The 27,465-nt window shown below is 47.1% G+C and overlaps 1 protein-coding gene across 2 annotated transcripts in view; it reads left to right on the forward strand.

Moving 5' to 3' along the window:
- The first annotated feature begins 111 nt into the window (after positions 1-111).
- Positions 112-27,465, forward strand: part of SMAD9 (SMAD family member 9) — a 41,891-nt gene continuing 14,537 nt past the window's right edge. Inside the window, exons 1-5 of one of the 2 annotated variants that reach the window (XM_035324264.1) lie at positions 112-316; positions 14,480-15,088; positions 21,322-21,579; positions 24,410-24,520; positions 26,332-26,553. In XM_035324264.1, the coding sequence (XP_035180155.1) occupies positions 14,677-15,088; positions 21,322-21,579; positions 24,410-24,520; positions 26,332-26,553 (1,003 nt within the window). In that variant the 5' untranslated portion in view covers positions 112-316; positions 14,480-14,676. Of the gene's footprint in view, positions 317-14,479; positions 15,089-21,321; positions 21,580-24,409; positions 24,548-26,331; positions 26,554-27,465 lie in introns of both variants that reach the window. The other variant, XM_035324255.1, reaches the window with a different exon arrangement.

Consider the following 27,465-nt stretch of genomic DNA (forward strand, 5'->3'; position numbering starts at 1 on the left):
GTGAGCAGTGTATGTGTGTGAGCAGTGTATGTGTGTGAGCAGTGTATATATGTGTGTGTGTGCGCGCGGGGCGGGCGGCGGGGGGGGAGCGCAGGGGCGGGCCGGCGGCCGCGCTGCTGCTGGCGGCGCTCCAGCGCGGCGCACTAATACAGGCAGCCGGCTCCCGCCTGACTGACGCCGGCCGGGGCTGCTGCTGCCGCTGCCGCTGCGCCCTGGCCCCGCCACCGCCGCCGCCGCGCAGCTGCAGCCCCAGCCCCGCTCCCAGCCCCGCTCCCTCCCTGCGAGGCACCGAGACCCCAGCCCGAGCCGGCGGCAGGTAAGAGCCGGGGCTCCCCGCCGCGTCCCGGGGCGGGGGCCGCGCGGAGCCGTCCCCACGAAGTTACCGGCGGTGGCGGGGGGCAGCGGCCGGTGCCGGTGCCGGTGTCCCCGCGGCGCTGGGGGGCCGGGAGGGGGCCGGGGCGGCGGGGGCAGAGGCAGAGACAAGGCGACGCCAGGGCTGCGAGCGAAAAGGAGGAGGAAAAAAAAAAAAAGAAAAACGTTTTTATGGATGGCTGAGCGCTGACAAGCCTCCCCGCCGTTATGATTGCTTTCCTTCTGGTTTGGGGGGGGGGGGGCGGGGGGAGAAAAAAACCTAAAGCAAAACAACAACACAGAAATCCCCACATGACACGTTTGGGAATAGTTTTCCTTTCAGAGGTTGCTCGCTGCTCAAGAAATGCCGCTCCTGGACACGCTCCCGAGCAGAATTTCTGGGATTTGGTTGTGTACCAAACGCCGTCCTGGGTTTTGGCTCCGCAGGCGAAATGCTGGCTGGTGCTGGTTACCGAAACCCTGCAGCACACCCCATGGCAAAGCCAGACCCACCCCAGCTGTATCCCCTTGTCCCCACAGAGCCAGACCCACCCCAGCTCTATCTCCGTGCCCCCGCAGCCCTGAGCCTGGGGAGCTCAAAGTTTGGCTGATTTGCAACAATTCCGATATTGTGTGGCAACTGCGTTTTCCTCCTTTGATTTTATGGGTAAATTAATTTGATGCTAGCCAGGGCTGCTTTAAAGGACGGCTTAGTGGGAATAAAAATAAATGACACACGCGTGCATGCGCCCAAACACACACACACACACACACACACACACACACACACACTGTTAATTACTCGCATTTTATAGATTAATGAGGAAAAAACTCAGCCCAGAACGGTCAACTTCTCAGTGAATGAACTCTCCCTGGGTAGCAGTAGGAAATGATGTGCACGTCTTTGGAATGTGTTCAAGTTTGGGGCTGTTTGGGAAGGACACTGCAGATAAGGCAAGTTTCGCTCCTTTGTACCTGCGACCTGGAGAAGCGAGGGGCTTTACCCGTGCACCCGTCTGCGCGGTAGGAGCGACCTGCTCGTCTTCGGGAGCGTAATCTTGAGAAAAAATGCCACAAAATTCTTCCCCTCAGCAACGGTAGGACAAATGTCATCACTCCAACAAGCCTCATCCGTTTTAATCCAGCCAGACAACTCCCTCCGTCCAGATTTGATAAGTACCAGTGTCTGGCTGGTTCGTGTTTGTTTCCTGCTGGGTTTTAATACAAGGCTGGGAGTGTATTTTTTTTTTTCCTATTTTAAATATTAAGTTAATTTGACATAGTAGCTAAGATAAACAAGAATTTTATCAAGAAGTGTACGTTGTGTTACATTTACTGAATTGTGCAGTAGTTTCCTTTCTTGTCTGTCCCTTGTGATGGAGTTAACATACGTTTTCTACTTCACCATGTCCGGCATATAAGCTGATGAACTGTAATTCTGCAGAAGTGACTGAAACAGGGGTCGAGTGTGTTTTACCACGCATCCTGGTGGTAATCAGGATTCGTGTGTTGATAGGGGCAGGAGGCAGATGCTTTTATCCACACACAGCAACTGAAACGAACGCGCACCAAGGTTTACTCTGAGCTGCCAGCCGCACAACTTTGCGAAGAAGTTGAGCGCTAATATTTTATTAATGCACTTGTCCGAAGCTAAGAGGCACACGCGCGCGTGCCAAATATCCACAGAAGGAGGAGAGGAGTGTAGAGGAATTAGGGAGCTGCTCGGGTCTGGAAGCTGCTTTCACACGAGCTGGTAGCAGTGCCCCGTGCTGCCTTCGCTGGGGACAGAACAAGGCCCAGTGCAGTAAAATAGGAGCAGAGAAGTGTCGGTGTAATGTATCACATAACATCTGGACAGTTAATCCTCCTTTCTCCCCTTTTATTCTTTTACAGACTTGGTGCATTTCACATTTGAATCCTTAGCTATCTGCTGTTATCAGCCCAGCAGATAGTGTGTCATCTAATCCTCTGCTGAATGCTAAAGTGCTGTAATTCTGATGGCCAGGCTAATCTGTCGCGATAAAGTTTTATTTTTCCATTGTTAAATTCAAAGGACAATGACTGCTAATTACAAGTGACCTCTAACCAAAACACTAGCTCGTGTTTATCACCGGCACTGATACTTGCTAGCAGTATTCCTGCACCAGCTGCACGAGGCACCCCGCTTCAAAGAAACCTAACAGAAGAATTCGGGGAGCCCAAAGGGGAAGAAATATATGTGCTCTAGGTAATTTGCTGCAAAAAAACGTGGTGAAAGTGTACGTGGATTCTATTTGCTGTGCAGCGTACCTATTACAAATAATAGTAATGACAGGGATGGGGAAGAAATAATTAAAAATGTCACTTAAAATATTTATGATAGCAGCACAGCAAATACATACATACAGAAGGCTGTTATGGTAGACTGCGTGGTTTCCTGCTGCAGGCTGGTATAAAGAATCATTAGAGTTATTGTACATTAACAGCCAAAGACAGTAATAGCAACGACAGTCTGAGAGAATCATTGCTGTCCTATTACTGTCTTTGAGGATATTTGTTGTAAGAAACATTAGACTGAATACAGTGTAATAAAATTAATTTTTCAAAAATAGTCTTTATACTGTTGGAATGGTAATCGTGTGGGAATTTTGCAGATGAAGAGGTGAATTGAAGAGTTTAGGGCTCTGTGTAGTCACTAGAGTAGCTGAAAACCTTGCTGAGCTTTTGCAGATGAGGGAATCTAATAGACTGCGGGATCGGAGCGCAGGCTGCGATCCTGATGGGTATACGTACACGTTTACATCAGAGCAGGTGACACACTGTCTGCCCCATTTTTTTTTTTTTTTGTGCAGATAGCTGTGATTTTTAGACAGATTTTTCTACAGGACCGCTTGCAGGTTTCTGCAAGAACTGTTGCAACATCTTACACAAATGCGCAGCAGAACAGTTTTCTCTGAGGTTCAGCTCCTCTGGACAAGGGCACAGCAAGGACACTGTGGAAGTGGACACAATTTCCTAGCTTACACGGTCGCCACTGTTAAAACAGAAAGCAGAAGGGAAAAGAAAATCTGATAATTGGTCTTGTGGTTTATCTTTATTTATTTTTGAGACGGCATGCAGCTCTAGGTGTGTTTCTCCCTGGGAGGAGAAATGTCGTGTCTTTCCTGCATCCTTCCCTCCAGAACTTGTTTCCTTCCCACTCTTCTTCATTGTCAGTCACACCACCATCCTTCCCTCTGCCAAACTTGGCATCATCCTTTCACTGCTGTGTTTCCTCACAAGTCTTGGTACTCCCAGATGTCTCCTGACACTTTTTCTTCACGTTACTTCTTACATTCCCCTTTCCTTTTGTTTGCAGCTGCCAAAGCATTAGTCCACACAGTGGCACCCTTCCAGCTCGATACTGCAACCTCCCGTTTCCCAACAAGCTCCCTTCTTCCACCTACGTTCTGTTCCCAGGCAGCATGACCCCTGCCAAAACCCCGGATCTTTTGTTTTCCTTTCTGAAACATCTCCACGCAGACTCCCGTTCTGGAGTCTTTATATACTCCTGGTCTTTAGTTAGCCTTTAAAAGATTTCTCCGTTTCCAGGGTTCTCCAGAACTGTTGGCCTCGGTCCTGCCGTCCACTGAAAGGCAGAAAGGAGGAAAGAAAATGCACAGATCCTTGGGTCATTACAGATTGTTCTGCTTCAGGCTTCCTTTCACCCTCATTACCTGGCTACAATAGGAGCAAGATTGGTCGCTGCTTGATACCTGTTACTCTGTTCTGCCCCGTATTGTACTCGGTCATGCAGCTGTGCTGTGAGGAGCACGAGGCAGCGAGCTGCTGGTGGTGGTACCCTTTCCAGAAGGTGGTGTTTGCTCACAGCAAAGCTCCATGTAATTAAGAACACTTTATAATGCAAATAACCGTGCTGCTGAGGTCGGTACACTTAAACAATGGTTAATCACTTTGCAGGTTCTTGCCATGCCTTCCCTTAATGAAAAGTCTTCTTATTTATTTTTGGTAAAGCTTTCCTGTGTAGCGTTCCTCATCTGGAGAGTTCAGAGGGCTTTACCAGGCGGTCCCTGTCAGGATACCTACATGGCAGGTGCAGAACTCGGCACCTGAGGGAAAATCAGGAACAGGAGGGGATCCCACACGCTGGGCTCAGAAGGGACCGAAGGCACCAGGAGTTCACGTGGCTTTTCGGGACTCCCTTCTGGTTACTTGCTGGCCTGGCCTATACAAACCTACTTGTCTCCATCAAATTACTCCAGCTGCCAATGTGCAGTTTCTTACCCCACAGCGGGTGAGGTAGATAATTTATCTCCTTAATCAAGAGCTCCTGGATTGCTTCATGGAGGGCATGAGGCCTCCACAGGGACATCTAAGGTAGGGAAATTGGAATTCATCCTTGTGTGAGGCAGCACCCTGTTGCTTTTCTGCTGGGTCCTAGGCTTCTTGGTGGGGACCTGCATGAGATCTTGGGCAGAGCCGAGTGGTAGGAGGGGAGAGGAAGGGGAGAAACAGAGGTGGGATATTCCCTGGGCTCCTGGGGTGAGTCTGCAGAAGAGATGCATTTCTTCTGAAGGCTCAGGGCCCTCTTTCTGCCCTTTGCTTGGTACCCTGCATTTTCAGGAACTGGCTGTTACCATGGCTTGTCATCTCACATGTTAAAGAGAATCCAGCCCTCATTTTGTGCTCCCAGGCTCAAACGTGGGCATGTGAAGGCTGTTTAATCTCATAAGCAAGTGTTCTGCTTTGCAGAGAAGCTGAGCACCCCCATCTCCGGCTGAAGTCGCTGGGGCTGGCCAGCCGTCTCCTCCTTCTCCCCCCACAGGAGGGAACTAGATAGACAAGTTCCTGCTCCTTTTCTTCCTAGTGCTGGCGCTGTGAAACAGCTTCCACTGAGAGTCCAAGCACATCCAGATACTCTTCATGGAAAACACCTTGGTGCGAGCATCAGCCCCTTGTCCAAGGCAGCCCCAGCCGGTGGATCAGATGAAACCCACTAACACCGGAGCCTACCTGTCCTCCACGCCTATTCTGAGCAGATTTCCAGGAGGCAGGCCCGGTGGGCGCTCCTCCCTTCCCCCCGCAGGGTTTCAGGAGCCGTGAGGGCTCCATTAGCGCAGACGGCTGCGGATGTCGGTGCAGGAGAGCCCATACGTCAGTCTGAGCGCATTAGCAGCTTCCCACAGTGAAAGCCTTTTAGGAGAGACAGGTTTGCATGCGGTACGGTTTGAAGGCAATGAACTGCTAGTGTGATTCCCTGGAAAACTGCTAACGTGGGGAGTTTGCGTGCATGACATTCCTCCCCCTACGTGGAGGTGGCCGTGGAGGAGGAAGGAGAGGTGGCCAGAGGTGCAGCTGCTCCTTCCTGAGCCCGCTTGAAGCGCTGCTGGAGGTTCTTCCCTTTGAGCCCTTTATTGACCATCTGTGTGATCTATCGATCTGTGTTTCACTCGCCAGGCTGAGCGGGGAATTCGGTGAAACCTGCAAGAGGTGCCTGCTGCGTTAACACCACGCTGGACTCAGTGACCTCCTGGGCAGCCCACCCGAGGTGTCGGGATGGAAGCCGCAGCCAGGTCTGTGGCCAGGGCTGCTCTGTCAACGTGGGGCTGTTGCAGGGCACAGATCACCCAGCCAGCTCGCAGAGTCACGGGTTACCTTTGGCTCTGGGATGTTAGACACCTGGCGCAGATAGGCAGCAGATCTCAGAAGCGCGAGATGCATGGAGAAGCAGGCACCAAAGTTTCATCGCCAGGACGAGACCTTGCAGGCCTGCCGAAGGGAGCCAGCCTCCCTTCCTTTCTGTGTGTCCCAGCAGGAAATGAAGGTGTTAGACACCTGAACGCCGCAGAGCTGGGCCTCAGATCTCCTGCTAGGCAGATGGCGTGTGCTACACTGAGAAAACAGTTGCCTTACCCATTTCCCGTGCAGGCGCTGTAAATGTACAACTCGAGCTCAGAAAGTGCATTCCTCTCTCACAGCTCAAGGCACTAAACTTTCAGGATAGCCTCTCCATCAGACCTGAGTGCCAGATCCTAGGTGAAGCAGCTGTTCCTCAGAAGTATCCCTATTCACAACATTCTTAACGTCTAACTCCAAGCAAATCCTTTCCCTAAAATGGGTGTTTGGGAATTTCTCCAAGAATGCCAGTGATTGATAACAAGGATTACAGGATCTGATTAGTGTGGATATAAACTTCAGGCCAGCAATGAAGCTGAAATTCTTTTCTAGTCCCCTTCTTCCTTTGTGAAGTGTTTGTTCTGGAGGCACTTGGCTGCGTGCTTTGTATTAGAGACGAGTCAGCGTTTATTTTAAAAGCAGGAACTCTATTTTTTGCGTATTTCCAACTGTTCCATTTTTAGAAACACCGATGGGTTTTGCTACAGTTTCACTGGGAATGGTGGGTATGTGAAGAATGCGGGACCGACTGTCTATAAGATGGGGATGACCAGCGCCACGAGGAGATGTGCTGGCTCCCGAAGGCAAGTTGATGCACCTCCCCGTCGTATCCCACTGCCTTCTCTCACTAATACGTCCTCAGAGCTTCTCCGCAGCATGTTTACTCCTTGGGGGTGTTATCTCAGGAGGGGAAGGCGGTTGGGAGATGGGCACTTTGTCAGAGCTGCTGGTCTGTGCCTGAGCAAAGCAGCCCCAGGAAGGGATGAGGAAGGGGCTGGGTGAACGGTTCGTCTTCCTGCCCGCGGGGAGCAGGGCGTGGGGCAGGGGAGAGGATGTATCCCTCTGGGATTGCATCTCAGAGACTTCGGAATGCCCAGCCAGGGAACGCACTGTGGTTGACTCCATATAAACATCACAGCCCCTGGTTTCCTTTAAAATTTAATGCCGAGGAAGGAAGCGCAGTCAAAGAGATCACAGTGATAAGTTGGTCCGGCTTCGTATTTTTGCACAGATTTTGGTTGTGGTAATTCTCTGTCGTGCCTCCAAATATTGTGGGTGATTTTCAAAGGTGCAAATTAGTGAGGATTTCCAGTCCTCTGTTTTCTCTGTTTTTTTTTTTTTTTTAGGTGAGCGTGTTTATCCTGAGCAGCAGGATGCAGGTAGCACTGCCTGAGTTAGCCTAGGGCTCGTAACCAGCGTAACCGTGTTAGTGTAGTGCTGCGCCTGAACAGAGAGGCTCACGGGCTTGATTGTAGAGGGCCGTAGGACTTTCCAGTCCCTTCTTCCTCCCCAAGGCCAGCACAGCTATTCCTGAAGAAAGTTGGGTAACTCAGAGAGCTGTGGGGTCTCCTTGGGGATCTCCAAAAGCCATCTGGATGTGGTCCTGGGCAGCCTGCTCTGGGTGTCCCTGCTTGGGCAGGGTTGGCACCAGGGGCCTCCAGGGGGCCCTGCCAGCCTCAGCCATCCTGCGATGCTGTGATCTGCTCTCTCAGACCTCCAAAAGGAGTAAGTATCCCAACACATAACACTCTCCACTGTTACACATTTTCATGTGGACATGAAATACGGATTGCTCCTATCCTACTTGCGGCAGCCTTTTGCACATTCACGTGCTGTCACCATGTCCACGTCCTTCCCTTCTTCCTGTCTAACTCAGCTTTGCTGATTCTGGTACCCAAATGATGAGCTCATTCTGCATTCAGTCTGGGGCTGCACCGTCTGAAAGATGCACTCGCTGTGTCCCACCCCAGCAATTAGTACATCCTCTCCCAGTTAGGCACCACGGACATACCAAAAGGGAGCTGGGTACTTAGTTTTCTTTTGTGACTGAATTTACACCTCTTAAACACAGCCACCAGTGTTTGCCCTATGGAAATTTATGTGGCTGTGTTAAGCTGTACAGCTCATGTGCCTCAGTCTGTCCTCCTTTATAGCAGACGAAGATGTGTTACTCCTGTCAAGAGAAGCTGGACTGTGCTGAGGTAATATCTTGAGTGGTTCCACAAGCTCAGAGAGATGTGGAAGTCACAGACGTTTAGACACTGGCATCAGATGTTGTTGTCCTCTAATCCTGGAGGCAGCGAATGCAGTGAGGGCTCCGCAGTGTGGAGTAGCAGCCAGAGAGGCACAAAGCGCTGTGGGATTTGCCTTTGATATCGATGGCTTCACTCAAAGTTCAGTGCAGAGAGGCTTTCAGACCAAAGTTGAAATAAACAAGAAAATGAGTTTCAGAAGTTTGCATTATTCATTTAAGCTTATAGGAATAAACAATGAGATGCTGCCAGGGCTGTGTGAAACATGGGTAAATTTGAGTCTCAAGTACTTTACCTCATATCATCGCAGCTGTTTTCAATTGGAGCACTTCAGGGTCAAACCAGGAAGAAATTTGGTTTCTTAATTAAAAGAAAAAAAAAATCCTTCTTTACATCCTATTTAATTAAAGCCCTGGGTGTCAGGTTCTGTGGTTGTGGAAGAACTTGGTAACAATGTGATGAATAATTCATTCCCTGTGTTTTGTTGGGTGCAAAAGGCAGTGGTTTTGGATGGGTTCATAACAACACCCTCGTCTTTCTGGTCCCCAGCCCGAGAAGGAGCCCGGGGGATCCCAAATCATGCCATGGGTGCCACAAGTGGAACATGAGTCTTTCCAAGGTGATTTGCATCTGTCAGGAGCAACACGGGGCCGCTGTTCCTGCGCTGTGAGCTGCCTGCTGGAGCAGCAGCACGTGTGCGTGTGTGGCTCACGTATGGATTTCCGTGGCACTCTGCAGGGGTAAATGCATGCATAAAAACCTCCCCTGCCCTGCTCCGAGCAGCTGTGTCTGCAAAATCCTGTGCCAGTGCCAGGATTTCTGCCTCAGACTCAGGGTGTGTGAGCAGGCCCAGGGCAAGCTTGGTGAGGTTCTTCACTCATCTGAGACCCAAAGTATTTGTAAACAGTCTTTTATTTCTTTATTTTAAAGCTCTTTCCCCCCGCTGAGCTGTAGAAGATGCAGAGAGCAAACAGCAGTGACAACGTGACCGAGGAAGATCTTTGCCAGCCTGCAGTCCTCCGTCCGCTGCAGTACGCTGGCTGCTCTCAGCTGGGCACTAAATTGATTTGAAACCAAATCAAGTCTCAATTACAGCAATATCAGCTCTGAGAGAACTCACGTCCTTTTCTCTTTCCTAGTAGGCAGAAGTAACTAGCTCAGTGCTAGGTAAAAATAACCAACCGCGTGCGTGTTCACAGCATTCCTTTTTACATTGTTCGACTGAAATAATATTCTCCCGTCCAATTCGGTTGTGATTTAGTCACCGAGCTGCAGACTTCCAGCTATAATTGTCTCGCTATTCCATTTTCCAGCCGCATGCAATCTCCAAGAACTGTGCCGCTTCTGTCTAGACGACCCTCTGAGAAATCTCCCTCTGTGGCCTGACTTAGCTGTTGCAGTGACACCGAGCCTGATGATGTCAGCCATTTTCGAGACTGATAGCCGTGCCTCTCGCGGCTCACTTAGCCGAGGCAGGGCAGAGCCTTGGAGTTGTATTCTGACACCAGATGCATGCCCACATCTGCATAGATGTGCACACGCACAGATACGCCTTTGAGGATGGCTGGGCACCGTGCTGGTGTTGTGTTTGAAACCTCTTTTCACCAGCATCCGTGCAGCACTCCTCTTTGACTTCTTGCATACTGCTTGAAGCAAAATTTAACGAGGACTGATCCAATTCCACCGCTACGCCCACTGCAATTGAATTAGCAGGGAACTTCAGCAGCACAGTGACCTGCGCAGATGTTCTGCCGGGGGATGATGCAAATCCTGGTGGCACAGCAGATCCTTTTTGCATGAAACCGAATCTAAATTTCTCCAAATCTCTCCAGAGTGCAGGTGTCGGCGTGCTGCCACACGAGATACAGATGAGGGCACATTCAATTTCCGTGAGCTCTCAAAGGAGCCCCTCTTACTGGCTTTAGCAGGACTTGGCTTGGGTCAGGGAACATCAAGCCCACAGTGATGGTGTTTCGTCTGCTTCTCTCCTGTCGTGGTGGGTTGGGCCCTTCAGCAGCACAGGGGAAGTTACTGCAGAGGAGTTCCTGGAGGAACACGTTTCTCCTGTTGACCTGAGGGCCTACAAGCTAGTTCTACACTGCCAGGTGAAAAATGTGCTTAGGAGCAGGAGGAAATATTCCAGTCCCCTCTGCTCCTGTCCATAGCAGTCATTCACATCTGAGGTGGGACTCATCTCGCCCAGCATTCGTTGTATCCAGTGCTGGGTTTTGCTGATCTTTTCCTGTGTGGAAATAGAGAGGAGAGCTCTGTGCCACGTACCCACATGTATTTCTCACGTATGTATTCAGGGATTTCAGGGTGACTAGGTCAGATAGGAGTGTCAACAATTTGGACGTGTTTATGTGGCCATGTAAATTCTACCCCAAGGCTGTCTCCAGACTAGTAAATTAAACATGCCTGGTACTGTTCTTGGCCTTGAGGCCAACTGGGAGGGAGACGCTTGCTTCCATGCACTAGGTGTCTCATCCTCCAAAACAGGGTGGCTCTATGCAGACTTCCTATTAGGAGTGATCCCTGCTCCCTGCTAACTCCTGAATCGTGCACAAGAATTATTTGAGGGACTGCTACTCGGCACAGATCAAAGCCATTTCAGATACTGTGGTAACAGTTTACACTGTACATAATCAAATTCTCATGCTTAGAAACGTTCCCCAGCATTGTTTAATCTACCAGCATAGATGTAGCTAAGGTGGGCACCCAGTATTTAGGGAGAATGGAACAGGTGAGCTGGGCTGAAACGTTTCCAGTCCCACTTTTTCCTCTTCCTGCAGACCACAAAACCAAAAAGGTTTGGTCCATGCTTACATGCTGTATGTCTTCTGTCTGTCCCATAAAGCAAGTTTTAAACCTTAGGCGAAACTTGGCAGTGGAATAAAGACTTAGAGCATGGAAGACTGACCATGTTTGGTCTTGACTAGTCTCTGACCAGCCAGACAAAGCTTTCCATGTCTTCCAAGAAGAAGGAATCGTGTTCGTCGTCCCCTGAATGATGCGTGACTCATACGATAGTACATCATCCTGTTGCTCAAGGAGATAGAGGCAACCAGACCAGAACTCCCATCACGGTATGGCCCAGGGCACGATATGCATGGTGGGGATGTGGATCACAACCGTAACGCTTCCCTACCCGCCTCCCTTCTCTAGTGAGCATCAAGAAACAGGATGTTCTGGGTTGTCAGCACGGCAAATGTGTCAAACACAGCTCTAAAACCTTCCAGCATCAGAAGTTTCCAGTTGGGTGGGCAAGTTGCCTGTTAGAAAAGGCACGCAGCTTAAACAACTGCTGTCCTAAGAGATCATTAAAAGGAAATTGTGAATTAACATCTCCATCTTTACAGCCCTGGAGCGGAGCGGCTGCCTAGGTATTTCATAATGGGGTATCTAAGCCTGGCAACACATGGCTTAGTCTGCTGAATAATATGCAGTATTATGTAATTTAATAACATTAAACTAGGATGCTCTGATAATTCTATTATTTGGAAGCTGTTTAAAGTATTTAATGCCATTTATATTTTGTAAGTCAGTTGGATTTGGGGCAAAAAAGATTTTAGAAGAAACTGGGGGTGAATGATAGGAAATTGTGCAATGTACTTATCTGCGGCTGCATCACACGGACTGCAAAGCGCTGCTTTTGCTTTTATACACATGCCCTTGGCGACTCTCCCACTAGCAACAATAGTGCTCAGACTCATACTGATGTCACTGTTGAGTTATTTAATTTGACTGAACGAGATTAATGTGTTTATTTAAAACCTCGGTCAAAATGGAAGAGAAAATCTCGGGACAATACTTCTACGTGAACACGTATGTTTTCCTCTCTGATGAATGCAGCGTCGCCTTAACTTTATCGGGGCAGCTGTTGACACACGCTAACGCCCGGGAGACCCCCGCAGATAAGAAGCGCCGGCCCTTTTTCCCTGCAGCAGAGCCTTCTGCACCAGTGCTGGTACCTCGGGCTTTCATCCCAGCCTCGCCTCGCTTCGTCTTGCTGCTCTCAGGGCTGTCCCGCAGCCATCCCAGCCTTTGGCAGCCACCGGCCGGCTCTCCGCAGGCTCCGATGGGCAGCAAGGGACGAGCACCTGGGAGGAGCTGGCGCCCTGCAGGCTGAGCCCAATCTCATGAAGGCTGGGGCCTACTGGCCCCAAGTTCATCTGTTTCACAAACAGCTCGAGGGTTTTTTCCTGGGATAAATCATTCTGAGCTCATTTCTTTCTCACTTGTTCCCTCCAAGTGTCTGGAATAAACTTCGGCTCTGATTCAGTGGCGATAGCAACTATCCAGTTAAACGCTCCAGGTCGTAGGATTTTTACAAATACAGAGGGAGAAAGAAGCCTAGGATCTGAAGTTTCTCTTTGCTGGGACAGGTTTGAGCAGTTCTGTGGGGTTGCTCATTGATTATTGAACGGTGCAAGTGAGGTGCTTGTTGCCATACTCTGGCAAGAGCCTCTCTCAGTGTCTAATGACAATCAGACATATACACAGAGTAAAAATAAGGAAATTGCATAAACCTGACCCTAATTCTGTGGCAGGTGCATGAAGCAAGGTGGGGCTGCTCTCCCTTCCAGTTCTGTAGTCGTTCTGTCCATATTTTCACGCTACCTCCTGTCCCCTGGTGTTTGCAGTATGGACCTCCTGGTGGAGCAGCAGCCACTGCTGGGGCTTGTGACATGCCAGGGAGGCACCTTTGTGCTTTCTCTCCTGTGGGGCTGAGTGCTTCCATCTCCCCTGCTCTGTGGAAGGCCACAGAAGTTGGGAATTTGAGCCCCTTCCCTCACCACTGCTGCTCTCGTGGAATGGGAGAATGTCCCCAGCTGGAAGGGACCCACAAGGGCCATCGACTCCAACTCCTGGCTCCACACAGGACCGCCCCAAAATTAAACCACGTGTCTGAGAGCGTTGTCCACGTGTTCCTCGAACTCCAGAGCGTGCTGCAGGGTTGTGTGGTGCTGAGGGTGTCAGACCCTGCTCAGGAACCAGGCTTTGGGACTGGCCTCGTGACCAGTGTCCCCAAGCGCCCTTTGAACTCATTCTAGCAGCTGTGAATTTAAGAATACAGCAGAATAACACGGTTTGGGAAGCCCTGCTGCTGCCACCACCAGGCAGCATCTCCCTGTCTCCTCGGTGGCTGCGTGGGGGTGAGAAGGACCCGCTCTTCCCACAGGGCGGTCACGGAGCTGCTGCTCCAGAGGCATCCATTTAGCAGCTGCCTCCATCTCCCGTTTAAAGAGCTTTGTGCAGTCCTTTGGACTTGGTATGCACAGGGGGTCCGTGAACTATATTTAAAGCAGTAAATAGCTTGACATACAAGGACGTTTTTCCTCAGAGTTCCAGTCAGTGGAAATATGTCATTTTCAGCTAAAATTAGACTGGCTCCAGCTACATTAAGAAAAGGAGAAAAAAAAAAAAAAAGTAAAATAAATACAAAGAAAAGCCCTCAAGAGCTAAACTCTTTCTGTTGGACTTTGTCAGAGTAGCAGTTCCTAGCAGAAACAACCCAGGATCCATCCAGTACAGTCTGTGTCCAAAAGCCTGTGATTTTCATCCAAAAAACTTTGAATTATTGTAGGCAGCCAAACAGACTGGCTGGGCAAACGAGGTTTTCTCTTGCAAAGTGAGACAATGTAAATAAGCTTAGAGAATAGTGATAGATCTTTCAAAGGCACTAAATGAAATCTGGGAGTAGCTGAATTTTAAAAGAATTTCACAGTTAATATTGTACAGCTCTTGACAAGCAGAGTGAGCTTGGAGGGGCAGAGAAGGAGTTGAATGCAGAAAAAATATTCTACTCGTTGCTCCCATACAATTTGATATTACAGATTTAATTTTGTAGAAGATGCATGAGCTGAACCTACAGCTACCAGCATAGAAAAAAAAGCTACATTTTCTTTCACAATAAATACAACCCCAGTCTGCAACAATTTGCCTATTGCGTTAAACTCTAACTGCAAATGAAAGTGACTGGACACTTTCTTAGGCACAGCTGTAAAATGAGTGTGGAGGATAGTGGGGAGGAAAGACTTGGACCCAAAATAAACAACGCCAAACAAAAGCAAAACAAACAGACAAACAAAACAAAACAAAACAGAAAATGATTGAAAATTAAATGCACATTTTGAATCATTTATCTTTCAAAATATTCTGTTGTAGGAAGAATGAAAGGAGTGTGTGAAGCTTAACTCTGCATTGTGTTATTATTCCAGGCTTCATCGGCAGTTTCTTGATGTTTGGGAAGTTCTGAGACCCACCCTGTTGGACTACTTGTAACCAGCACCTGAGACTACAAAATCCTCTCTTGGAAAGAAGCATCCATCTCAATATTGTAAAAGCTCTGCAAGCCTTGCAAGGCAGGAGAGTGATTCGTGCTTCCGTTGACACTGGTGTGTGATCTCTGCTTCTTATGCACTCCAGCACCCCTATCAGCTCCTTGTTCTCCTTCACCAGCCCTGCAGTGAAAAGGCTGCTGGGCTGGAAACAAGGAGATGAAGAGGAAAAGTGGGCAGAAAAAGCTGTTGATTCCTTGGTGAAGAAGTTAAAGAAGAAAAAGGGTGCCATGGAAGAACTGGAAAGGGCTCTAAGCTGCCCGGGTCAGCCCAGTAAATGTGTCACGATCCCACGTTCCTTGGATGGGCGGCTGCAGGTGTCTCACCGCAAGGGGCTGCCCCATGTCATATACTGCAGAGTGTGGCGCTGGCCTGATTTACAGTCTCACCATGAATTGAAACCACTGGAATGTTGCGAGTTCCCATTTGGCTCCAAACAGAAAGAAGTGTGCATTAACCCCTACCATTACCGGCGGGTGGAAACCCCAGGTAATTATATCATCTCCAAATGATTCACGTCTCTCCCTTAGCTCTTGTGCTGGCAGGTCTGTACCTGGTGCATCCTAACGAGTCCTCCTTTGAGATCTGAAAAGCTCTGGTGAAAGACCCTGGCTGGGGCCCCCTGCCCAGGGGCATCGCAGTTGCGGCCACATGTGGTGAGGAGCTCCTGGCAGGGGTCTGCATGTCCTTGGACCCCCGAAGGATCTTGTCCAGGGTGCTGAAAGCGAGGTTCCTCTCCTGGATGTGGGTGCTGGCAATCCTGTAACCCTCTCCCTATAGGCCAAGGTCACCGCTATGCCCATGTGCGTGAAGGCTGGGCACCAGCCTGGTCTTACCACCTTGGCTGGGTTTATGCCTCATTGTCTGAAAACCAAAAATTGTCTCATTGATCCAAAGGAAAAATGTACAGCTCTCTCTGTAGAGATGAGAGTTGCAGTAAGATGGCTTGTTTTACCATGGATGTGAAACCAGCTCAGTTGACTCCTCTTAAAATGCCTGATGGTATGCCTTCAGTGGGATTTAATGACCTCAGTGGGTAGTTTATGTGGAATAAATCCCCCAAGTTCTCATAAAACTTTTTTTTTTTTTTTCTGCCGATGATCCCGTTTAGACTAGACTTGGTCTGCGCTGAAAACTTCTGACCCCACTGAAGGGTCATTTAGTTGGGCTTCGTGTCAATGAGACAGCTGTTATAAAACTACAGTGTTCAGTCCAGGCTTCTATAGGGATCTTAGAAAGCAGGGTAGAGATCTCGAGCGGTCAACCTGTTCCCCTCTCCCCCTACTCCCAGGACAAAGCTAATTGCCAGGTACATTCCTGACAGATGTTATTCTAATTAGCTCTGAAAATCCCATGCGATAGAGGCTCCACAACCTCCCCAGGCAAAAGAATCTATTGCTTTGCTATCCTTCCAGTTCAAAATGATTTCTAATGTCTAACCTAGCTCTCCCTTGCTGCCAAAAAATCGCAGTAATTCAATTTACTAATGGATATGGTTGGTAAGTGTATACTTATTATTCTGTGATTACTCTTTGTCTGGCATGAACTTTACTCCGAAGTGACATTAGGATCAGATAAGTGAACTGTGGGATGTTTCTTTTCACACAGATGAAATAAGGGAGAGACATTTGTTAACATTTGTTAAACAGGGGCTGTTCCCCTTCCTGATAGTCCACCCACTGCAGCAGAGCTGTCATTTTGAAGTTGTAGCTGAACTGCTGTAAACATTGTCACGACTAAAATTTTACAGCTGCAGGGAGTGGCGCACGTTGTCAACAGTTTTAGTGGAAAGAGCTGATCTTCTGCCTCACTAACGTAAACTTTTCGAGAAACTAAGAAAAGATGCTCATAAAATATCCCATGTTGTGTATCTTTCTCCTTGAAAGCTGCAGTCTCCAGTGCCTTCTCAGTGCCTGCTGTAACTCCAGTGTAGCTAATGGAGTCTCCTCAGCGCCGTGGCTGACAGCTCTGCACAGGGCTGTTTTAAACCCTCATCTTCTGATCTGGTCAGTGCCTGCCAACAGTAACCAGTGCTGGGATAACCCAGCAGCTGCTAAATGGCCTGCAAGGCTGAAACTCAGACAGTTTCAGCTGTGAATATGTCCCTACCATTTAGCCAGTGAAACAGACTGGCCGTGTCTGCACTAGTAAATGGAACACGGCCAGGCTGCAGGCATGAGTATTGCTGAAATGCCCCCTGGCACAGCCTGACCCACACGAGACACTTTTGGGCACCTTTGATGTGACCACCTTGTTTTGGAAGGGAAAGAGAAACAGCTTACAGCACTGCTGGTGGCAGTAATGCAGCTCTGGGCCAGTCAGAAAGCAGTGCTGCAAACGGGGGGATGCGGGATGAGAAGAAATGAGCTTGGTGGGGAAGTTGAAGCAGTGAGATCACCACAAAAAAAGGCTGGGAGAGATTGATCTGTTCAGACAACAGTTCTATTTTTTTTTCCTACAGGAAATCTACATGTAGGCTGTTGGTGATCTTATACTTACATGGGATACTCTGAACCTCATCCCAATGAGATAAGGAATCTGCCCATGAAACTGTTCAGCAGCATTCTTTACAACCAAGAAGCCAATATTATTTCCATACAAGTGTTTGTCTTCTTGGTGCTCACTTTCATCACTGCAGTCTGTCTTGCAGAGTCAGCCCCTCTGTGGCCAGGTCCGTTACCTGTTATCCAGAATGAGTGCGTCGTGTCCAAGACGGGAGGGCCTCGTTCCTTCTCGAATGGCCTGGCAGATCTCTACACCAGAGAGTGGTGGTCCTCAGGCTGCCCAGCCACGTCACGGTCTGTGCTGACCAATGCTGCACAGACTGTGTGACTTTCATTGCTGCTGCAGGTAGTCTCAAGTGGATCTCCTCCTTGCGGGTCTGCTGACCACAGGTGTCATTTAGAAAAGAAATAAAAAAGTATTTCCTCCATTTGTGCAACATCACAGTGCAGGTAGGGGTTAGGCCACCTAGCCTAAAGGAGATAGACATGACGGTTAGACTGATTCCCCCTTGAAGAGCTTGTCAGAAGTCTGAATATTTCATTTTCAGTAGAAGCTGCAGTTCTGGAAAAATATAAAGCCACCTAAACATTCACCTTATTTTTATATGAGATCTTTGATGTGCATTGTGGCTGTTAGAAGACCACCTGATGGTCTTACTATTGGCCATGTGTTTGACATTTGTAATGGTCCTGGGCGTAGCAAACCGGTGGTATAAGTGGGTCTCACCAGAGGATGGGCCTCTGAAGGTGGTGGACCCTGCAGAGATGGGTTGGTATGTCAGAAAAAGCGCAGATGTGGTACCTGGAGTTAAAAGTGAGCAGACAGTTTGTTTGCTAGCACCTGAGGTCACAGGCTCAATAACCACAGTCACAGCCAGGTTTCTAGCGAGAATTGTTGCAGCTGAGGAGAACAGGAGAGAACCTAGAGCAGGAAAGGCAGTGGTGGCAGGACTTGGGACATGTCTGTGTTTGCGTTCAGTTGAACAAAGGTTGTCAAAAGATTCTCTTTGCCCAGAGAAGCTGTGGATGCCCCATCCCTGGAGGTGTTGAAGGCCAGGCTGGATGGGGCTTTGGGCAACCTGGTCTGGTGGGAGGTGTCCCTGCCCATGGCAGGGGGTTGGAACCAGGTGGTCTTTAAGGTCCCTTCCAACCCAAACCATTCTAAGGCGATTCTATTATCTGTGAACACTTAGCGATGTACGGAAGGAAGGATCATGGCTCTTAACAGCAGGTAGAAGAAAAAGACCCCACTAAGTGGCAAAATGCAGGTAGCTTAGGAGGAGAGACTGACCCTGATGCACTCAGTCACTCAGTTTCATGCCTCTGGTCACAATTCCTTCAGAATGGCTGAGCCCTGGAGAGCGACCTCGGTTACCAAAAGAACATGGAGAACAAGGCCCTCAGGGGATTTTTTTTCTAAGCCACAAACAAACAAAAAAAATCTCTGAATTCCTCACCACCACAGAGGCCTTAGCCCTCTAGGCAGCCACAGAGCAGTCAGTGGAAAGATTGAGTGAGGTGGCAAAAACTGTACAGCAGAGCAGAAATGAAGAGTGCCCTGGTCAGAACTGGGAATGAGTTCAAGGCCTGAAAATTCCTCTTGCTGACTCACTCAGGGCGAGTCAATGGTTTTCCCTGGCAAGTGCTGTTCACACATCTCGATTCTCAGCCCTCATTTAGAAAAGGAGCTGCTCCGAGTTCTCACAGGGCTGGGGAAAGCTGCTTCCCCAGCAGCGGTACCCGCGTGGAGGTGCCAGCCTCCCAGCCCCGCAGGGCACCGCTCAGTACCTCTGCTGGCTGCAAAGGCAGCACCAAAGTTCCCTGTTTGCCAGGGCTGCTGCTCCGAGCTGGCCAGGCAGCAGGGAACCTGGCAGGCATTGCACCAGTGTCATGGAGCAGCAAGGGGAAACTCCAGAAGCAGCAGCTCACAGCCTGGAGCTGCTCACAGCAGGGGATTTAGCTGACCAAAACCACACCTGCGGTGGTGGCACTGCCCTTGTCCCCATACAGAGCAGATGAAATGAGTGCCAGAGGAGTCTGTTTCTCTCTGCTGGTTGTGAACATGTTCGTGGGGGACTGGGTTACGCATATCGGATGTGAACGCCTGTATGAATCCCACCTGGGAAGTCTGAGGAGATCCCAAAAGCTACAAAAGCAGTAAAGAAACTGAAATAGCTTTCTGCATCAAAGGACTTCAGAGGGTGGCAACAAAATATTTGTCCCACAGGCAGGGACATGTCAGAGGCTGAAGGGAAGAAAGTAGGCTCCGGAAAACCATCCCTGTGCTGGCCAGAAGCTAATTAGAAAAGTTTTAGGCCAGAGAAGGGGCTACATATAGTCTCTGAACAGGAATCCCAGTGCTTGTGTTGCCAGGCAGGTAAGAAGGTAACTTCTATAATGAACCCCTGTCATCACTCCAGGTTTTTTTATACCTTTCTAGTGCTCAGTGCTTCACGTCACAGGTGACAGGCAAATTCTCAAATGGCACATGCCAGTGGCTGGGCAGGAGTGTGGCTTAACCGTGCCCCAGCTGCAGTGTGGTGCCCCGAGCAGGGATCTGAGCTGCTGCTGGGACCAGGCACGGCTCCTCCTGAAACAGCCCCAGCTCTCCCAGCAAGCAGTGGGTGCTCATCTCCCAAGGAGAGTGTTCCTGCAGCCTCTTCTCATGCCCATGTTTTGCATTATCTCTCTGGTTGCTTTGTAGCAATTATTCCGCTCTTTCATTACACGGGATAAATGAGAGTTCACTGTAATTAAATGTGCTAGCTAACCTACCTAAAAAGAATCGGCCTTACCTAGACGGAGCTCTTGGGCCCAAACAATATGTTTAAACACGTTCAAACAATATATTTGTGTCAGCATCTATGACCAAGGGTGCCCATTGCTGTTTGTTTCTGTAAGCTGGTAAGGATGGACTGAAAGATTACGTGATGCTGGGTTTTAGGCCAGAGGAACTCGACACCAGGTCAATCGATACAAGCCTGCAGGATTGTTCCTGCTGTTGGGACAATTCATCCTTGTCACAATAACCCAAATTGCCTCCTTATCTTCTTTTCTTGCTTTTAGATCTTGGGGATTCATTCCCCCTGCCTGTGTTTAAGGCCTTAACAAAGGCAATTAAGTACTGAATGAGCAAGCAACTAAAAGAGAAGTCTTGTGGTACATGAACTGCGCGTTATAGGTTATAGGTGCTATTACCCCCTCCTGCAAGGACTACAGAGGGACCCAGTTAAAGCCCAAAGCTGAACTGAAATATTTAGCAAGCTTCTTTGTGTTCCAGCATCAGGGCTACATCTTGTAGGTAGGTCACCTAGTAGGGTTTGCAAAAGTGTTTTGGCTCTGGTTCTGCTCTTACTCCTGAGCTGTCAGAATCCAAAATCCAAAATAATTCCGGTGAACTTTGGCTTTCACAATGCAGCAATAATGTTACAGCAGAAAGTGTAAGATCCAAGTGAAGGGACTTAGTGAGGAGAGATAGTTTCTTCTATTAGACCAATTTTTACACAGATTAATTTAGCTTTCAGTTTTCTGACCTGCATTTTTCACGTCCCAATTATCAATCGTTGACATTTGTCTCCTCATGCTAGATCTTTTCTAACTATATTGCAAGAGGTAGATTAATATTACTGCGATATTTCAGTTGCCATTTACATTTCATTTTAAAGATCCCACTGTCTGGCTGGCAGCATTTTCAAGTACCTGAAAACCTTTTAAATCTAGTCTCCAGCTTCTGGTCTGTGCTTCTTTTTGCCAATCTGGTGGTACAATAATGCCATGTATTGCAGAGCACTATTAATTGTTATTAAACTTGGCTCTGATTTTGGCAAAATCTGATTATAATATTTAGCAAACCCCTGACTGTCATCCTTTCAGGAAAGAAAAGTAATTTTGAGAGGGAGAAATGTGCATGTTGCATTTCTGTAAGAGGGCTGTGTGCACATGCTGTTCATGTGAATTTTATGGTACGTTCCTTAAATCAGGAATGAGTCCATATTTTTCACATGGAAATGCGGAAGCTGGCTGCAGATCTGGGAAAAAAAAGTCCAAAATCATGTTTTGATTCTTGTTTTTGGACAGGTTTGTTGCCGTTCAATGACTTGTATATAGACAGCAGTATTTGGGTAGCATGGAATATGGCTCTTTTTGACTTACAAAGAGAGATACTCTCAGGAGTGCAGTTTAAATCAATTTTTTTTCTATTCTTGTTTTTATTTTCAGTCCTACCTCCTGTACTCGTTCCAAGACACAGCGAGTTTAACCCTCACCTCAGCCTCCTTGCCAAGTTTCGAAATACTTCTCTGCACAGCGAGCCTCTGATGCCGCACAATGCCACCTACCCCGATTCTTTCCAGCATCCCCCGTGCACCCCTTTTCCATCGTCACCCAGCCACATGTTCTCCCAGTCACCCAACAGCATCAGCTACCCCAACTCACCAGGAAGCTCTTCTGGACCAGGAAGTCCCTATCAGCTCACAGGTAAGAACGAGGTCTCAGACATCCACCTGAGGCTGTCGAGGCTTTTGCCAGGGCCTGGGATCAGGAGCCAGTTCTGTGTGCTCCCTTCAGTCTGTAGGTACAGATTGAAATGTTGGACAGGATGGATTTGGAGTGGGATTTCTTGGTGCTGTCTCTTAGTATAGTCTCCCTCCTGCTGATGGAGGCTCAAGGAACTAAGAGCTGTAGTTATTCCACCCCTAGAAGTGCCTGAAAGAACTTTCATGTTTACTGTAAGGGAAAAGTTCAAGAGAGGAGCCGGTGTGTCAGGCCACCTTCTGCCCAGAGCTGCCCATCCAAGCTTCTGGGACAATCCACGGAAAAGAGCATTTGCAACACCTGTATCAGGCACCTTTAATGGAGGTGGTCAGGATAGGGACCTTTACAAACTCCACCAAGAGAGACAGAATAAAATGGGGAAATCGATACACAGCAATTATTTTTAATATATGATGATCCCACTGACTGCAAACTTCAGGCAGTTAAGGTGTCTAATAATCTGGTTCAACACTTGGTGAAGCTACCAGGCAAATACCCATGACTTTGAAATATGTTTCATCAGCTCCACAGTTCCGAATTCAGCAGGGTTAAGACTCTCAGATTGTTTGTGTTGTGAACTCCTTACTTGGTACTGCTCTAATTACCAAAAATTTAACTATTCTTTTACTGTTAAATATATAAAGAAGGTGTAATACAACACAGCTGAGAGCTAGCTTTAATATCAAAGCACAGTGGAAATTCACTTCTGCACTTTGTTGTAACTCTGAAATAGTTTCAGTGATCTCAGCTTTTTCACAAGGATGAATTCAGGTCAGAACCTTGTAGATTAATGTTGTAAAGTGTCAACTACAAAGCATTTAAATTCATGTCCTTAATTATATGTCTGTTTTTATTTTAAGTGCAAGAAAGATGTTTATTTTCACAAGGTATTTGTAGTATTTCAATTTCCTTTTAAGCCAGACACTTTCAACATTTTTCCCTTCCCGGTACACTCAATGGATTTCTGTTCATTTCTTCTCCAGATCTGTAGTTGAGATTAACTCATACTTAGCAACATCCAAACACTTTAGCGAGTAGTAAGACTTGTTTGTCTTCTCCCATCTTTTTCTTTCACCTCTCTGTAACCGATCTGGATTTAATGGAGCTGGTTCTGACAGGTAAATCAGGACCATTGCAAAGTACATAATGACTCTGACTCGTGTGATTTGGCTGAACTTGGGACCCGGCAAAGCTACTTAAAAATGTAAGTGGCTCAACCTGAGCTTCAGTATGTCACAGCACAGTGAATGCTGATAAACATAATTTGCCTGTGTAACGATTAGGGGTGAACTATGTAAGGCAAACTAGGACTAGATCAAGAACCTTGAGTGGGATGGATGACACCGTATATAGATGTCAACAATGCAAATTTCTGTCTCAGATGAAATTGTTTATATGCTCTCTGTAGTCAACAGAGAAAAATAGGCAGTCCTAGAACAAGATTAATTTCATCTTAGGGTACATGTCTAACATAGCTGAGATGCACCATGTCTGGAAGTACCCATTTTTCTTTGGTGAGTAAAGTTCATAGTGACTATCTTAGGCGTGGACATCAAAATACGTGGACAACCACATTATTTCTTTCTGTAACTTGTATTATCTTCCACTGTTTCTTGATTTTGTTTTATTGTCCTAGCTTGCTGCGTTTTCTGAGGGAGGGTTATGTCCTCTGTGTGTTAGGAATATTGTATAGCGTATGAGATTCCAAATCATGAACGCTGAATAGAATTAATAACATTCCCATGCAATGTGTATTTAGAAGTTTCAATGGTTATCTTATGAGACAGATCACATTCATCCACTCTGGTTGACGTTGCTATGTATTGAGGGCCAGACACAAGACCCCATACACAAGAGGAAATTTCAGCTTGGAATTGGGTTAAACCCTGGACTTCTTTTAACGATACCCTTAGCTCTGCAGGCTCACATAGCACTCTAACTTGCACAAAGGCCTATTGAGTTTCTGTTCACTATGTACTTTCAGAGTTTATGTAGTGAACATCGGCGTTTTCTAATATGAAAAATAAATCACTTTTTCTTTGGCTTCGTAAAGCCTCCTGCCTTTCTTGAGAATCCCCACTACAGAGAACCACCTTCCATTTTCCAGCTTACTGTGCCATAAAGGAAACAAACCAGGATCTGAGCAGGTTGTGAGCTGGTACTTTTTCTCCACAATTTTTCTTCATTTCCATTGCTCTTTGATGGGAGACTGAACAAATCAGAAGAGGGCTGTACTTCCCTTCTAGGACAGAGGTGAAAAGGACAAATCTGGAGGGAGTTTGCCAGCTCTCACTTTAGAAGCCTTTCCATAGGCCTTCTTTATAGTCTGTGAAGAAAGAGAGCTTTCTCCCAGAGGAGCAATTACAGTTAGCTTCTGCTCTTAAATCATCCTCTGCAAGGGTTTTACATTTAGGAGAGAAATCTGGAACTGAAGGATCAAACTGCTTTTCTTTCTTAGTGTAACAACTTGCGTTACCAGAGGATTTGGCAGGACAGTGCTCTGGGCCTGAGGCGCTGTTGTGACTGTGCCTCCTTCTTTCAAGTGTACCAAGACCAACATGACTGCCCTCCCTCACCATTCTTCCTGAACATGTATTGGTCTTAATCTGGATACTGAGGTCAGGCTCAGATCTGTGCTTTGTTTCAAACCCTTCTCTAGCTAAACATTGCTGAAGAAGTGGTAAGTATCCACCAGGAAATGCTGGGGAGAATTTACCAAGATACTGATTTAGGTGTCCTTTATTTCTTTTCTTTCTTTCCTTCTTTCTAATAGTGGAAACTCCACCGCCACCTTACCATGCAAGAGAAACTCCAGGAAACTTAAATGGGCGGTCAATGGATGCAATATCTGAAAGCCAGCTAGTGCTGTCTTTGCCCAACGGAGGTAAATCTGCCGATGGAGAAACTGAAAGTAAATAACTATTTGTACTATTCTTCAAAGAAAAATTGTTAAGAAAAAAAATATTATTTGAAGTAGAAGGTTCAGTTATCTGTAATAATAGGTTTCAGACAGTTTTGAGGGTAAGGCTATGTACTGGACATGTCCACTAGCTAGCAGAATAGGATGATCTAAGAATTCAGTGACTTATGTGCAGAGTTAGGAAGTTCAGACCTTACTTGTGTCCATGGATTACTACAGTCAGAAAGCTGTTAATGAAGGCAAACACTGTTATCTACATTGTAAAGACAAAGATATCAAAACAAGGATGGAGAGGCAATACAACACAAAAGGGCATTATTGGTATCAAAACTTTATCACCTTTAGTACTGGTTCTCATGTACTTTAAAGTCTTACATTTGGGAGCTTTCTTACTACCATCTTTGTGTTAATGTTATGTTACTGACTGGCTAGAATGGAAAAGGAGATATGCTAGTGAAGTACAAAAAGATTTTTACAGAAGGCCAAACTCTGTGTCCTCATATAAAAAAATCTGTAGTGGGGAAGTGCATGTGTGGTTAGTGTAGAAGGGACTGGGATATTCCTCTCCCTTCTCAAATCATCTTAATGACCTCTCCAGCATGGTCTCTGCTACCTCCAGATGAGTAAGGCAGGTGATGCTGATCCTCCACCCTTCAAAAGCCACTGCTGCAGAGCAGCATGGGGGAATTGAGTTGGTTTGCTGTATTTTCTTCTGGCTTCCTCCTGCTGCAAAAGAAAAATCACCATTGTCCTTGTAGTCCAGTATATTGTAGTCCTAAACAAATGTCCTTTGCAGCATATGGACTGAACTCTGTGCACACACAAGCACATTAAACAAGGAATGCCAGGCTTCTGAATCATGAAGTAACATGTAAGTACCAGAGAACCAGAGGAGAAGCAAGTTGAGGATGGTAGTGTTAATAACAGATAAGTACATAGAACAGCTAGATAATTAGTAGTTATCAGACACCAATATTTTAAAGTAAATTGTCGAGATTTTAATCTCCTCACCATAATTTGCCATCTCTGATCACTGCCATAGTGAATCTTAGTTGGAATTTTATTAGAGGTTGAGCACAAAGGTGCTCTGGGGGCAAGAGGTCTCACATGCCTGTGGGAGGCAGACAGGATAAAGTTTCGCACTAATTCCTGCAGGACGAATGAGGCTCAGAGATTCTGTTACGGTATTGAGTCTTCGTCTCTGAGTTAGAAAACCTGGGCAGGGTTTAGATCCTAAAGAAATGACCTTGATGACATTTCCACTTACAGTCCCACATGGAAGCAGAAAGCCTCAAAGCACGCAAAAAATTTGGGGGGGAGTGATTGATTACTTCTGAACTTCAGCATTTGGTACTAGACTGAAGGCTTGGCTCAGTTTTGAATTGCTTTGAGCCCATCTGTCATCCCTAGCTGCTGCTAGTGTGCAGAGCAGATGTATCCCTTACTATTTTCAGTGTAGAGATTGGGTCCCAGTTCAGCAAGGAATGTCAGCATGTGCTTAATTTAATGCATTAGAGTTATCACTTTTAAGAACAAGTGGGACTCCTCAGGGGCTTAGAGTTAAGCTGGTATACCAGCCCTTTGCACATTTGGAGCTTCAATCATAAAATTAAGAAGAAACAGAAGCTGCTGTTGAGCTAAAGCCTGACATAAGTGACTGTTTAGATGAAGAGCTGGGTGGATGGAAGGGGGGGAAGGAGGAAAAGAAATAGAGAATGATTGTTTAAAAAAATATTACTGGGACCTGAGCAGCTGATTAATTTTGTTTCCTACAGATTTTCGACCTGTTTGCTATGAGGAACCCCAACACTGGTGCTCAGTTGCATACTATGAACTCAACAACAGGGTAGGGGAGACTTTCCAGGCTTCCTCTCGAAGTATCCTCATAGATGGATTTACAGATCCCTCAAATAACAAAAACAGGTTCTGCCTGGGACTGCTCTCAAATGTAAACCGCAATTCTACTATAGAAAACACCAGGAGACACATAGGAAAAGGTAAGAGGAAATCCCTTCTCCTTGGGAGTATTCAGAGCTTGAAAGAACTATACATTGCATTAACAAATCTAGCTGTGTTTGTCTTCAAACCAAAGCTGAGATTACTTCTAAAATAGAAGAAAAGCAGCTGATTCTTTTCTGACTGGATAACAATCAGCAGAGTAGCTCCTTACAAAAGCTATTTACTTGGCCAGCAAAGAGAAAAATGTTGTTTATAGTTGTATGTTCTAATTTAGCAGTATGTATTTTCATTTTATTTATTAGAGCTTCTGGCAACTGGGAATAGTGCCATTGAAATGCCACTAAAAGGATAATTGCTGGTGCCTCAGGGCTGGTTCTCCTACCACCAAATAACAAAGGGAGATGGATGAAACACTTAGCAGTCGAGCTATTTAGCTGAAGAACTCTACAGAGTTGCCTTTGTAGCTTTTTCCCCATAGCAACTTAAGAAAATTAGTCCAATCTGATTCCCTTCTTCATCAACTTCTCACTAGAAAAACCAAGTTGTGGGTTCTGCCTCCAGCAGTTCTTGTGTGCTCGTCTTCTGGTGTGTGCACATCTTGGGCACACCAGCTCATATGCTACTTGTGGCATGTAGGAAGAGACCTCACCTGGATATGCATGGCTCCACAAACTCCATCCCAGCTCGCTAGGGCTGTGTAGGGCCTGATATTCTCCCAGAATTTATTGTTGTTTGCGGCGGTGAGTCAGAAGCCCTGTGCCGGCCACTTCTCTGTGCAGATGAAGCTTTGCCTGTTCTGGTATATCCAGTCTAGACTCATTATCTTGCCAGCCCAGCCTCTCACCAGTAGCTGCCTGGGAATGGATTCCCTACTGGGCTAATTAACTCTAATTGTTCCACTCCTATTATCTTGTCAACCTCACCTCATTTCCCAGGCCTAGAGCAGTATT

The sequence above is a fragment of the Oxyura jamaicensis genome, chromosome 1 (assembly GCF_011077185.1).
Source record: "Oxyura jamaicensis isolate SHBP4307 breed ruddy duck chromosome 1, BPBGC_Ojam_1.0, whole genome shotgun sequence".
Taxonomy (NCBI): Eukaryota; Metazoa; Chordata; class Aves; order Anseriformes; family Anatidae; genus Oxyura; species Oxyura jamaicensis.